The sequence below is a fragment of the Oryctolagus cuniculus genome, chromosome 18 (genome assembly GCF_051225735.1).
Source record: "Oryctolagus cuniculus isolate XC-2025 breed Fujian yellow rabbit chromosome 18, ASM5122573v1, whole genome shotgun sequence".
NCBI lineage: Eukaryota > Metazoa > Chordata > Mammalia > Lagomorpha > Leporidae > Oryctolagus > Oryctolagus cuniculus.
Genome location: NC_142884.1, coordinates 71,250,191 through 71,263,074, shown reverse-complemented (window position 1 = coordinate 71,263,074; position 12,884 = coordinate 71,250,191). Strand labels below are relative to the sequence as shown.

Here is a 12,884-nt window from a genome sequence, read left to right as displayed (position 1 = left end):
ACGCATTTAAAGCATACAATTCAATCATTTCTAGTCTGTTCACAGAGTTGGGCAACAATCACCATAACTAATTTTAGAATACTTGAATTACCCCAAAAGGAATCCTGCTGCCCTTGGCTGTTCCCCACAACCTCTCTGCCTGCCTTCAGCTCTTGACAACCACTCTTATACCTTCTGTCTCTATAACTTTGCCTCGTTTGATGTTATTAATATAAATGGAATCACATAATATAATCTACTCTTTCATCAGCAGTACCTAGGGTGGGATAAAAAAACATAAGGTAAGTACAAGGAACCAGCTCTGGCTGAAAGACCAGGGCAAGGTTCCGAGCTTATGTTCCTGGCTTCGGCCCCCGAAGTTTGGTGAGTGCATTCTGCATGAAAACCAGTAAGACTCGACCGAGAAACAGCCATAAGAGCGTTGTCTAACTCTGGGCTCCATGAGATGCCACTCTCCTACAATTGTATGCCAGTTCTCCATGAAGGACATAAAAAGGCAAGGATCTCGTTCCGGGTTCCAGGCAGCCCATATGGACCCAGGAAGTTCTACTCCATTGCACATTTGAAAGCAGAAGAAAGCCTTGCTGTTTTAAGTCTTTTTTTTTTTTTTCCTTTTTCCAATTTTAAGAAACTGCCTTCTCCAAGAAGGGGTATTATGTGACAAACATTCCAAGTCCCTTCTTATGGTAATACTGCACTTTGCAAATGGCTCGGATCCAATCCAATTGAACATAATAAAATGAAACAATCTGTGCTATCTCCAATAGCTTTAATCTTTACCATGCTAATGATTCCTAAAACCAATGAGCATAGCTTTAAAAAAAAAAGAAGAAGAAGAAAGAAAGAAAGAAAAAAAGAAAGACACATTTTGCTCGCCCGGTTATCAACCGCCATGGCAGCTGGGGTTCGTGCTTATCATCACCACCCTGAATCTCTTAACAGGGTCCTTGGGAAAGCCCATGCCATTGCTTTGAGGTCAAAGTTTGCACACGAAATGAACTTACGGCAGTCAACATAATGTCCCTTAGTTTCTTATGGTTAACAAGGATGCATTCATTGTTGTATCCATAATTGTAACTGTTGCCCCCATTTTGTGATGTCGGTGAGAACTCCTGGAGAACAACTTGGCCACCAGCAGGATTTGTTCTCCCTTGCTATCAGCAATGATGATTTGGGTCCATTCACACAGAACGTCCATGGCTCAGAGCACATGGTCCCTGGATTGGTGGTCATCGCCCCCGAAAGAGGCCTATGGGGTACAGTGTCTGGATAGCCTGGAAGGCATATATTCATTCATTCATATATTTCCTTATACATATGGCTCTCCCACAGACCATGCACTGTGCTAGGAGATGGAAACAAGGAGATTAATACACCCACTCCTTACTCCTACAGAACCCAGAGGAAAGGAGGTCACGCAGACACACTCACACTATTTTTAACATCTGGGACTACCTGCTGGATGAGCAGTGAGAACAGAGAGCTGGGGTTGGGGGAAAGGAAGCAAAGCTTCCTGTCCCTGCTTCCCCTTCCTCCTGCTGTTGCTGCTGGGTCCCGGGATGCTCCCACAGAGCTCGTGTATGCCAGGCACTCCCAGCGTCTTCCATCCTGTCTCTTGCTTTTCCCAACTTCTGTGCCACTGTCTGAAGCTGCTGGCTCCTGAGGTCCCCTGAGTCAGCTCCTGGCTGTGCATGGGGACCCTGCATCCAGTGGGAATATAATGTCCACCGGACCTTTCCAAGTCAAATCTGCATGGCTCCAGTCGTCTATGTCCTCTCTTAGCTGCTTTTGAAACTCTAGTGGGGCAGGATTTGTCGCCTCCCAATTGGTCAGGGCTGGATTTATTCACGTGGAATATAATCTGGATCAGAAACTTGTCCCTTTGCTTCCAGACACCTCAGTGTCGATGGGCTTCTCAGAGAGGTTGGTAAACTTGGGGAAACCCACGAAGCAAATATCAGGGGTCTCAGGGCCTGGTGAATGATTATGGGGAGAGTTCTAGAAGGAAAAAAAGAAAACACTAGATCAAGGGAGACTTTGATTTATGTATTCCATACACCCTTCTTCCAGTAAAGACCATAACAATAGTTCGTAATTAAAAAAGCTAAAATTTACCAAGCCTTTACTACATGACAGACAGTCTACATGGTTTATATATGTTCACTCACGTAGTCCTCACAACACCTGTATGAGGTGGGCATTATTATTTTTCCCAACTCACAGATTTGGAATCTGAGGCATAGAGCAGGTAAGTATTTCCCCAAGGTAGAACAGGAAATGGGTAGTACACACAGGATTTGAATCCAGACCACCATTTTTCTTTTGTGTTTATTTGAGACAGAGTTAACTCCCATCTGTGGGTCCACTGGCTAAATTCCTGAAATGGCTGGTACCGGTCATATCAAAGCCGGGGAGCCCATGTGGGTGGCATGGACACAACCACTTGAGCCATCACCTGCTGCCTACCAGGGTGCTCATTTAGCAGGAAGCTGGAATGTGTAGTGGAACTGGTAGAGGAACCCAGGCATGGGATATGAGACATGGGCACCTCAATCAGCACCTGCATCCCTAGGCCAAACGCTCACCCTCAGATTCCCATTTTCAATGATATTGACGAGGTCATGAGAAAAACCAAACTGCAGTATGCTTACGCTCCTTAAAGGAGTGTGTACCCTTAGACAGTGATTCCTCTTCCGGAAATCTCATCTCAGGAAGTAGTTGAATACCTATTAGTGTAACACTCTGACATGCTACTTTTTGGCCTTATTTATATTGAGGAAAATAAACAAGCAGTCTAAATATCTAATATTAGAGGAATGGTTTTTGAAAAAAAATTTTTTGATCACAACTTTATCTACACGCCAGTGTAGGGGGTGCACAGAGAAAGAAAACAAGCAACTTCTTCCATTTGATTCTGTTTGAAGGAGCTACGCCAAAAGTATATCTGTTTTTGACATATCTGTTATCACCATTAACCAACCCATAGTCTCACCCCAGAGCTTCAAACTCAACCTATTTTTTTTCTGAGATATTTCATGTGGAAAAATAAATTATATCAGTGGGCTTAATACCTCAGATGAATAGGCAAAGGTAGGTTCTTTAGCTCACAGGAAAGAAAAGAAACCAAGTAAAAAGTCTTAGAATCCTCAGACTTGCTCATAGAGTGTATCCAGAATTGATGAGGCACACAGATAGCATCTGCAGATAACTTTTTCCATCCTTGTTCTTCATCTCAGAACTGGATCACAGCACCTCCCTCCTGCAGCTCTATTTTAGAGCAAATTGAGTCCAAATTAGATCACCCGTTTCGTCCAATTGTATAAACCACGGCAATACTGTTGAGGAAAATCTAATAGTGTTAATCTAAGAACTGCTCCTGTGCCCACAATAGAATCAAACAAATAATCAATAAGCCTCTAGATATTATAACATCACTGAGAGAAGAGGGAGAGAAGAGCAGAGTTTGTGTTTGCAGAGGGAGCCGCTTAGATGGAATATCACAAAGCAGCAAGGACAAGGCCAAGACAAAAACCAGCACCAATCACCGCAACACTGGGCTAAGTAACCAGATGTTAACAGTTTCCAAGTCATCTAGTGGAAAGCATTAGACTGTGAATCTGAATGAGAAAGGAATTTTACTAGGCATTTAAAGTCTCAGTCATCAAAAATAACTCTTTGGCACTGCTATTACTGTCCTCATTTTACTGATGAGGAAAACTGAGGTTCACAGAGGTGAGTTCACTTGCCCAAAGGCACACAACCAGAAAGAGGCAACAATGGAATTTGAAGCAGAAGTGAATTGCAGACGGGTGCCTGGCTGTAGAAGTCAGCCAGAATCCAGGGTTGAGCCAGTCTCTCTGTAAACCTAGACAAAGCACCTAGGATCCTTAAGGCTCAGTTTATGTATCTTAAAATGCAAGTAACAAAATACGCATGTGTCAAGTGCTCAGCGCAATGTCTGCTATGAAACCCACACTCAACAAATGTTGGCTCTTAATAGCTTTATCATGGCATCACCCTAAATACTAGGAAAGAAGCACATACCCAAGAAAACAACCATAAGCAAATGTCGAACTCTAGTCCAATAATGCAAAAATGATACACCTGCTTCAGTGGTTAAGAGTGAAGTGACTACTGTCTGCAGTTTACTTTGAAACTAGTCAAAACCATGATGGATAAGAGATCCAAGCAAAGAGAATCTACGCAGTACACAGATGAATATTATTGTTCATTTATTTCAAACTTTCTGTTTGAAATTTTTCATAATAATAAACTATTGGGAGACAGCATACTATGCAGCATTACAGAATGAAATACTGTGGGTGGGCCGGCACCGTGGCTCAGTAGGCTAATCCTCCTCCTTGCGGCGCCGGCACACCGGGTTCTAGTCCCGGTCGGGGCGCCGGATTCTGTCCCAGTTGCCCCTCTTCCAGGCCAGCTCTCTGCTGTGGCCAGGGAGTGCAGTGAAGGATGGCCCAAGTCCTTGGGCCCTGCACCCCATGGGAGACCAGGAGAAGCACCTGGCTCCTGCCTTCAGATAGGCGCAGTGCGCCAGCTGCGGCGGCCATTGGAGGGTGAACCAACAGCAAAGGAAGACCTTTCTCTCTCTCTCACTGTCCACTCTGCCTGAGGAAGGAAGGAAGGAAGGAAGGAAGGAAGGAAGGAAGGAAGGAAGGAAGGAAGGAAGGAAGGAAGGAATACTGTGGGTGAACCTCCCAACATAATGATGGGCAAAAGCAGCAAGACACTGCACAATGCATACTGCAGGATCCGACTTGAGCATGACTCAGGAACAGAAAGCTCTGGTGATAGAAGTCAGAATACTCAGTATCTCTTACTGATGACGGGACCCATCGATCAGAAACAGATGAGCTTCTCGGGGTGCTGACATATTTTCTATCTTAATTTGGGTGGTGTTTACAAAGGTGTATACCTAAGTAAAAATTCATTGCTCTGTACTATAATATATAAAAGTAAATAAAGTTCATGGAAAAATGGATTTAAGAGATAAATACGGTGCAAAAATGTTTTGCGAGCCATGCGTAGTTTCTTCAGAGTACGCATTTCCACAAACATCCTGAAGAGCCTGTTGTGTGTGCGCCTTACAGTAGGTACAACACATTTCAAGTTAGACTCTGATTCAAGAGGCTCTGAATGCCCTCTTCTTTTTCCTGATAGGTACTTTCTGATGCCTTCACCTGGAAAACCATTTCACAGAACTGTCTGACCAGAATACACTGTTTAAGCATTATTTTTTTTTGACAGAGTTAGACAGTGAGAGAGAGAGAGAGACAGAGAGAAAGGTCTTCCTTCTGCTGGTTCACTCCCCAAATGGCCGCCACAGCTGGCGCTGTGCCAATCCGAAGCCAGGAGCCAGGTGCTTCCTCCTGGTCTTCCATGCAGGTGCAGGAGCCCAAGCACTTGGGCCATCCTCCACTGCCTTCCCGGGCCACAGCAGAGACCTGGACTGGAAGAGGAGCAACTGGGACTAGAACCCGGCGCCCATGTGGGATGCCGGCGCCGCAGGCGGAGGATCAGCCAAGTGAGCCACAGCACCAGCCCCTGTTTAAGCATTTAAATTCAATGGGAAAGGTCTCACTTGCTTAGTAAACAATGCTATTGCTGAGAGTAAACCAGGAAATGATGAATGATGAAACTCCTCAGCCTTCTCACCCTGCCCAGGGTCCTTGGGGCTTTTCTTCTCTCCTTTGTAATCAGATTCCTCCTGAAACAAATAGATGATGCCTCCCCTGGCCTCAGATATCTGCCCTCTGATGTGATACTTGGCCATTAGGACAGACAGGAGAGAATCCCTTTCTAAATCACCTCTAGACATGGACAGTCAGGCCCACTGACTCTCCTCTGGGAGACATTCCAGACCAGAAGGCAAAACTTTCTCCATTGCTCACCCTTTCCAAAGCTCCCCTGTGGCCTGATCCACAGGATTACAGGAGAAGGGGCATCCAGGCTTGTTCAAAGAGCATCCTGGAAGGATGGCCTTGACAAAGACAGGAGAGCTGGTTCTGGTAACAGAGACCTTCCAGGTACACCTCCAATGCTTATTAAATTGTCTCTGACAGAAAGTTGAAGGCAGCACCTTCTACTTGCAGACAATATGAAACTATGGAATAATTTTTCAGAGTCAATAAAATGGAAGATTTAGCAAGAACAGAGATGAACTAGGAGCCAATATGGTAAAGTTATCTCTAACTATGATAACCTGCACACTGGTTTAAAAAATAAAGGTTCCACATTCCTGTCCACACTTACCAAATCAGAATCTCTAAGAGTGATACCCCAGAATATGCTGATTACTTAACACATGCGTACAAGGGTGCTCCTGCACATAACAGCTGGAGGACCAAGGTCATCCATCCACATCTCTGTCTACTCATACACCTAACTTTCACTTACCCAGCCATGCATCCACCCTGTAACTATATATCTGCTGAGCTTTATCTTTGGGCCACATGATGGACCACAGATTCTCTGAAGGTCAAAGACAAAATTTCCTTACCCCAACTAGTTTTACAGAGAACCACACCTCCTTAGCCACATTCAATATGGGATCATCAGTCTAATTACATAATTGCTATTTTAAAAAAAGACAGTTAAAAATGGCAATTTTACTCACTTTTTCTTACTAACCTATATAAAGATTCTATTATCTGATATCCTGCATGAAGGGTCACCTGGATTTTAGGGGAGCAGGATCTGGACCATAACCACTGGATGCTTGGTTTGAGTTTCTTTTTCAAGAAAACTCATGCCTTTGAGAACATCTGAGTTACACGGGCCTGCAGGTCAGGAAGCACAGATCTATGGAGCTGATTACCTTCTGAGATGTCCAATTACATGTGAGTCATTTCTTTCCTCCAAAGATATTCAGTGGAGAATACACTATTGATTCTTTTACTTCCAGGAAGCTAAGGGGATTCAGGTACCAAAGCAAGCCCCAGAGGTTCTGAAGTTCTTTACGTTTAACATCAACTCTTCAAAAGAGCTACACATGTATATAATAAATGCAACAATGAAGGCAGAGATTCAACTGAAGATTATGCTGGTTTAACAAGAAAAAAATAAGATAACCAAATAGAAAGCAACTTCCTAAGTTAGATACATTCTTAAAACTAACCGCTGTGTACCTCTACCATAGCTGACGACACAGGGAATTATTACGAGTACTGTGCTGGATTGACCTTCCTTATTTACTCCAGGGTCCTCTCCAGATTGTGAAGACCTTGAAGGGAGGGATCATCTCTCTCTTTCTTACCAATGTATCTATTTTGTGTCTGACTCCATAAATACTTCAGTTATGGATATATTTCTCTCCATGGTAATAATGTGACAAAATGAGACAGGTGTTGTGATCTCTAATGGTTTTAATCTAAAGCAAGTAAATGATTTCCACTGGGTGACAGTCTCCTTTTATTTTGTATTGAGGTTGTCAGAGAAGAAGTCCAGATAGCTGAAGGATGATTCAGCAGCCAACAACACTGACTTGATTTTGAATGTACCACAGCAAACCACTGCCTTAAAGGATGTGGAGCCCTTGTTTCTGACATTTTTTGTCTTTCTTAGTTGAATATGGGGCTATCTTTGACCTATTATCCAAATTACGGCCAGTGTCCATGTCCAGCACTGCAAGGCAAGTGCTAGCAATAATTTATTCTGGGACATAGGTGCCTGGAACATGTAATTACCAGCACAGTCTGGTCCCTACCATAAAAGACTCAACACAACTCCTTCCCCCTTAACCCTATGACATATGGCCAAATGTCTTTAAACTCTAACCTTCAAAAAGGTTTGGCCCACCATACACCACACCCACTAACTGACAGACCTAAGACACAGACACAGTGGTGCTTCCTTTACTCTTCCAGAAAGATCTCCCCTCACATACTCCATTTGTTCTCAGCCTTAGTTATAAATCAGAACCATGTGTGGAGCTTTAAAATTCCAGGTGCCATGGTGTACCTTTACCCAATTAAGCCAGACTCTAGAAAAGGCACTCAGGCATCTGGATATTTGCCAGTTCCCCTGATGGCTGCAGCAGGGTTGAGAACCACTGGTGGAGCACACCTTCTCATCGCTTGTCTTGGATTTACCCATCTGGCCTTAGAAAGGCTTCCGTTCTTCTTATGTCAGATTTATTTGGGGTCTCATCTGTGTATGGACCTCCACTTTATCCTGCAAATTTTGACAAGTTCTTTGTTCTTCAACCAAGACATCTATCTTCATATTACACTGTGAATTAGTATTACTGGTACTGACATTCTAGAAGGTCATGGATGGATGGATGGATGGATGGACGGACGGACAATTGGGTAGATGGCTGGATAGATGGACAGGTAGGTGGACAGATGGATGGCTAACCCTGTGAAGGTTTCTAATGTGCATTTGAATTATTATTCTTACCTTTAAAATGTAGTGTCCCCTACTAGACTTAAACTTTAATAACACAGAAACTTTGTCTTTTCTATCTGTGTTTTCACAGGATGCAGGGTAGCACTTGATGGCTGGCAGATACAGCAATTTGTAAAAAATATATATCTTTTGAAAATAAGTGAATTTAGTTTAATATCCTTATTTCTAAGTCTGTCCAGTATCCTTTTAGGAACAGAATTTTTCAGTAATGAGAAGAATGAAAATCTTGAAGCACAGATGATCCACTAATGCTTCATTTTCAGACTGTACAAAGAAAGAGCCAACAGTAAGTTCTGATACAAATTCTAATGGAAGATGATTGTGTTTATCTCAAGAAAGCTTGGAAGGAGGAGCACTTTTTAAATGTTTCAATGATTTGGATGTTAAATCTCTCAGTATCATAGAACTGCTTTTCACAAGTAGAAGAAGTAAGGCCTAGAAAATTACTTAAGATCTTGAACCCAGACTGATTCTCCTGGTCCTGGGCTCTTCCCACTCTGCTATGCCAAACCTGTGGGGCCGAATGCAACAGACCTTTTTTTTAGTCAAAGGTAAAAATTTTAAAACACTCAACCCTCTTACTCTGCATCCCATGCCCAGTGATGTCTTGTTTTCTGATCAAACTACCCAACATGGCACTGATGAGTAAATACTTTCCACTGAACTAACTGGGTCCTGGTGACAACTGCACATACCAGGTCATTTATATTTGAGTTGTTTGAGGGTACCAAAGGCAAACTAGGAAATCCTTGCTTGGAGCACCCCTCAGGCAGGCTGGACTCCCGTTTCTAATGGCAGGAAGGTATAGTCACTGCTGGAAAACACGATTCAGGTTACTTTGGAAAGTACAAGACACCATAACTTCTCAAATTGGCAAAAAACTACCTGCTATGGATTGTAGTAAAGTGTATTTTTAAATTATTTCAGAACCATAAAACCTCTCCATAGAGAGTGCTTTGAAACTGCAAATTAAATATAGAACATCTATGAACTGTATCCATTTTTACAGTAAGTATATATTTCCATGGGGGTTTGTACCATCTTTTTTTGTCTAGTTACACTAGTTAATAATGCAGTGAATTTGCAGTAATAGAGTAAATGTTATTTTGATGACACTATTTGATTAAATTAAAGATGACATTAAAAGGGCCATTTCAATAAAGAACTGAAATCTCCAGAAGGAACTGGGGCCGAGTGTTTAAGTCAGCCAGTCTGGCCGTCTTAAAAGGACCAAATGGAATTTCCTTCACAGTGTGAATGATGAGCAAGTTAAGGAACAATAGGACCAAATAATATATGGGAGAATATGAAAGCTCAGATTCCAAGACCCAGGCAATTTTAGTTATTTGAGGCAGGCGTGCCACTTGCAAGAAAACAACTCATGTGGCCTTGGGAAAACGCAGAAATGCATTAAGTAAAACGAAAGTGAGAGGGTACTGAGATTTGCAACAAAATGTGCTGATGTGGTGACAGTAAATTGAGTTGTTGCACAAACAAAAGAACAGAGGATTAGTGGTGCCCCCCACCTCCCATCCTCACCTCCCTACTCACCCTTCCTCACTGCCATCTTCCCTGTAAAATACAAGCTTACACAATGCACTGCAGGCTCTAGGCAGGAAAAGCCTTGAGATTAAACAGGGAGAAGAGAGCCCTCTTTTCTTTCTTTTCAATGTTAATTTGGTGCTTGCCAAATACAAGTTCTATTTCCAACTCAGAGATTCACATATATAAATCAAATGACTGTTTGCAAAATATTTTTTTTTTTTTGACAGGCAGAGTGGACAGTGAGAGAGAGAGACAGAGAGAAAGGTCTTCCTTTTTGCCGTTGGTTCACCCTCCAATGGCCGCCACGGCCGGCACGCTATGGCCGGCGCATAGTGCTGATCCGAAGGCAGGAGCCAGGTGCTTCTCCTGGTCTTCCATGGGGTGCAGGGCCCAAGCACTTGGGCCATCCTCCACTGCCTTCCCGGGCCACAGCAGAGAGCTGGCCTGGAAGAGGGGCAACTGGGACAGAATCCTGCGCCCCGACCAGGACTAGAACCCGGTGTGCTGGCGCCGCAAGGCGGAGGATTAGCCCAGTGAGCCGCGGCGCCGGCGGCAAAATATCTTGACTTAAGTTCTTAGAGGTGGACTCCGTGTGAAGAGACACTCCTCAGTAAGACGACGGAGCTACGGATCACGAGCATTTCAGTGGAAGGAAGATCCATGATTAAAGCCGTGTGGCGGTGGAGGGTCCCGGTTCCCACGGAAACACCTGCTCTGGCGCTTCAGTCCCGGAGACAGGTGACAACTCTATCTCCATTGCGTGGCTCGGGCTGTTGACAAGTTCAAGCCTAAAGCACTCATGCTGTGACTCTTTTTACAAGTAGATGGGAAAAAAACATCAGCTCATGCTGATATAATTCTGCCCTGTGATCTCAAAAGAACATCAGGAGATGCTAAGTTTTCGCAGATAATTCATCTGGTCATCACGCAGGTCAGTGTCTCAACATCAGTGTTTTCTCACAGAAATGCATGGCGGTGTGTTATGTTAGATGTATCCTCCATCTCAGTAAATATCGCCTCTTTAAGCACAAATATCCCAGAATGTAACATTCATGGCATATTTGACTTTCTGAGCATCAACCTAGAGAGTTTATTATCTTCCCAGCAGTAAATTACCTGGAGAGAAAGGGTGATAGAAAAGTCACATCAGGCAGGTCTACTGAGCAAGCACACGGATGGCAAACGCCAACTTGCTGAGGTCTTTAAGGCTGAAGAGGAAATTCGTTCTCAACAAAGACACCTGTGCACTCAGAGGGGTCACAGCTATTCAGAAGTGATGGCAAAGTCTCTTAACAAAACATCCCCTTTCCCAGAGTGGCTCAGATCTATGCAATGGAGATGATCTCCTTCATAGTGTCCAAAAGCGGCTTTGACCCCCCTGTCAGCCTCCTGCTGCCTCCTCTTTCTCACTGGAGATCTGGGGCAAGCCTCAGCAGATCCCAGATTTTGGGCTTGTGGCATACTTTCAAAGCTCAAAGACCGGAAAGGCATTTTTGATGCATGCTCCAAGACGTTGGAAAGCGAAGGAAAGACGACTTTCAGGGTAGTGGGGAAGTCCGCGACGATGTGTGATGTGCTGCGCTAACGCTATATGATGCATACATGTCACTATCCACTGTGAAAATCCGCAGGATGCACGACACGGAGGGCGTGGACTCTGACAGTGATCTGCCCGTGTAGATTCACGGCTCTCACGAATGGCCTCATGGGTATGTGACATTGGAAACAGTGAAGGCTGGGGGATACGCCGGTGAATATGGGAGCTTTCTGTACTTTTGGCTCCATTTTCCTCTGAACCTAAAACTATCCTAAAAAAAAAAAAAAAAAAAAAAAAAAAAAAAAAAAAAACACTACTTTTAAAAGTGAAATCAAGTCTGAAAAAAAGCTAATGCGAAAAATTTTGTTGCAAAAAGTCTAGTTAGCCCATCTTCAGCACAAGGTCCATATCTGAGGTTAACTTTGATCCTGACCGATCCACTCCCCTGCGTTTCAGTAAAAAAAACAGACTCTTCTGGATCAAGCTCTCTGTCTCTGGAACTGGGACCCCTTGTTTGCCTACACTGGACCCGAGTGTCGCAGCACGCCTCATTGCCTCAGTGCTCCTCTGGACAGCATCCACTGACCCTGTGTGAGCAGCCTCTACTTCAGGCAGTGAGTGGCACTGCGTGGCCCCTATGAGAAGTGCCCTGAACATCCCCTGAGCCCCGGCATTCCAGCTCTACCATATCAGTCCTGGTCTCTGATACCTGCAGTGTCCTCCCAAGGACCTTAACTGCAGCACCTCCCTTATCTTTGGGGCGAAATCCAGTAAAGACTTCGACTGTCACCTCTTCTCTACAGTTTCTTGAGCAAGAAGGAAAAAATCGGTAAGTACCTCTGCCTCCTATAGCACTTGACGCCATTTCTTATTATGGTGCCAACCATATACTCCTTATTCCTTTCGAGAATTTGTTAATGCATCTATGCTGCCATATAATAAACTCATTGAAGTCAGGTCTATCCTTTATTTGTTCTTACTTATGTGTCTATTGCTAGCCCCTGGCATGGGCCTGACACTTAGCTGATGCTCCACAACCACATAAGGGAAAGTGTATGCCTGGGTGACCACATTATTTTCAGCAAGCCACTAGGATATCATTGCAGATTTTCAGTAAAACATAATAATTTCACCATTCATCCATCTGTGCATCATTTATCCATCCATTCATCCATCCAACCATCCATCCATCTACTCATCCATCCATGTATCCATTCATTTGACCATCCATCCACCCACCCACCCATCCATCCATCCAAAAAATAGGCAATAATACCTACTCTGCCAAGACTTTTTATGGAAGATTTTAAAAATGAAACTGAAAAGATGACTAGAAAATGAATAAGATTTGGCCCGTGCCTTGACTTACGTTGCA

General features: G+C 43.7%; 1 protein-coding gene across 5 annotated transcripts in view; it reads right to left on the bottom strand.

Moving 5' to 3' along the window:
• The window catches only part of WWOX (WW domain containing oxidoreductase), a 1,024,395-nt gene that overhangs the window by 223,469 nt on the left and 788,042 nt on the right, over positions 1-12,884 (bottom strand). Inside the window, exon 10 of one of the 5 annotated variants that reach the window (XM_070062786.2) lies at positions 6,969-11,780. The exons of the other annotated variants lie outside the window; for them this stretch is intronic. Coding sequence (XP_069918887.2) covers positions 11,676-11,780 — 105 coding nt within the window. The 3' untranslated portion in view covers positions 6,969-11,675. Of the gene's footprint in view, positions 1-6,968; positions 11,781-12,884 lie in introns of those variants that run through there. 5 annotated transcript variants of the gene reach the window in all.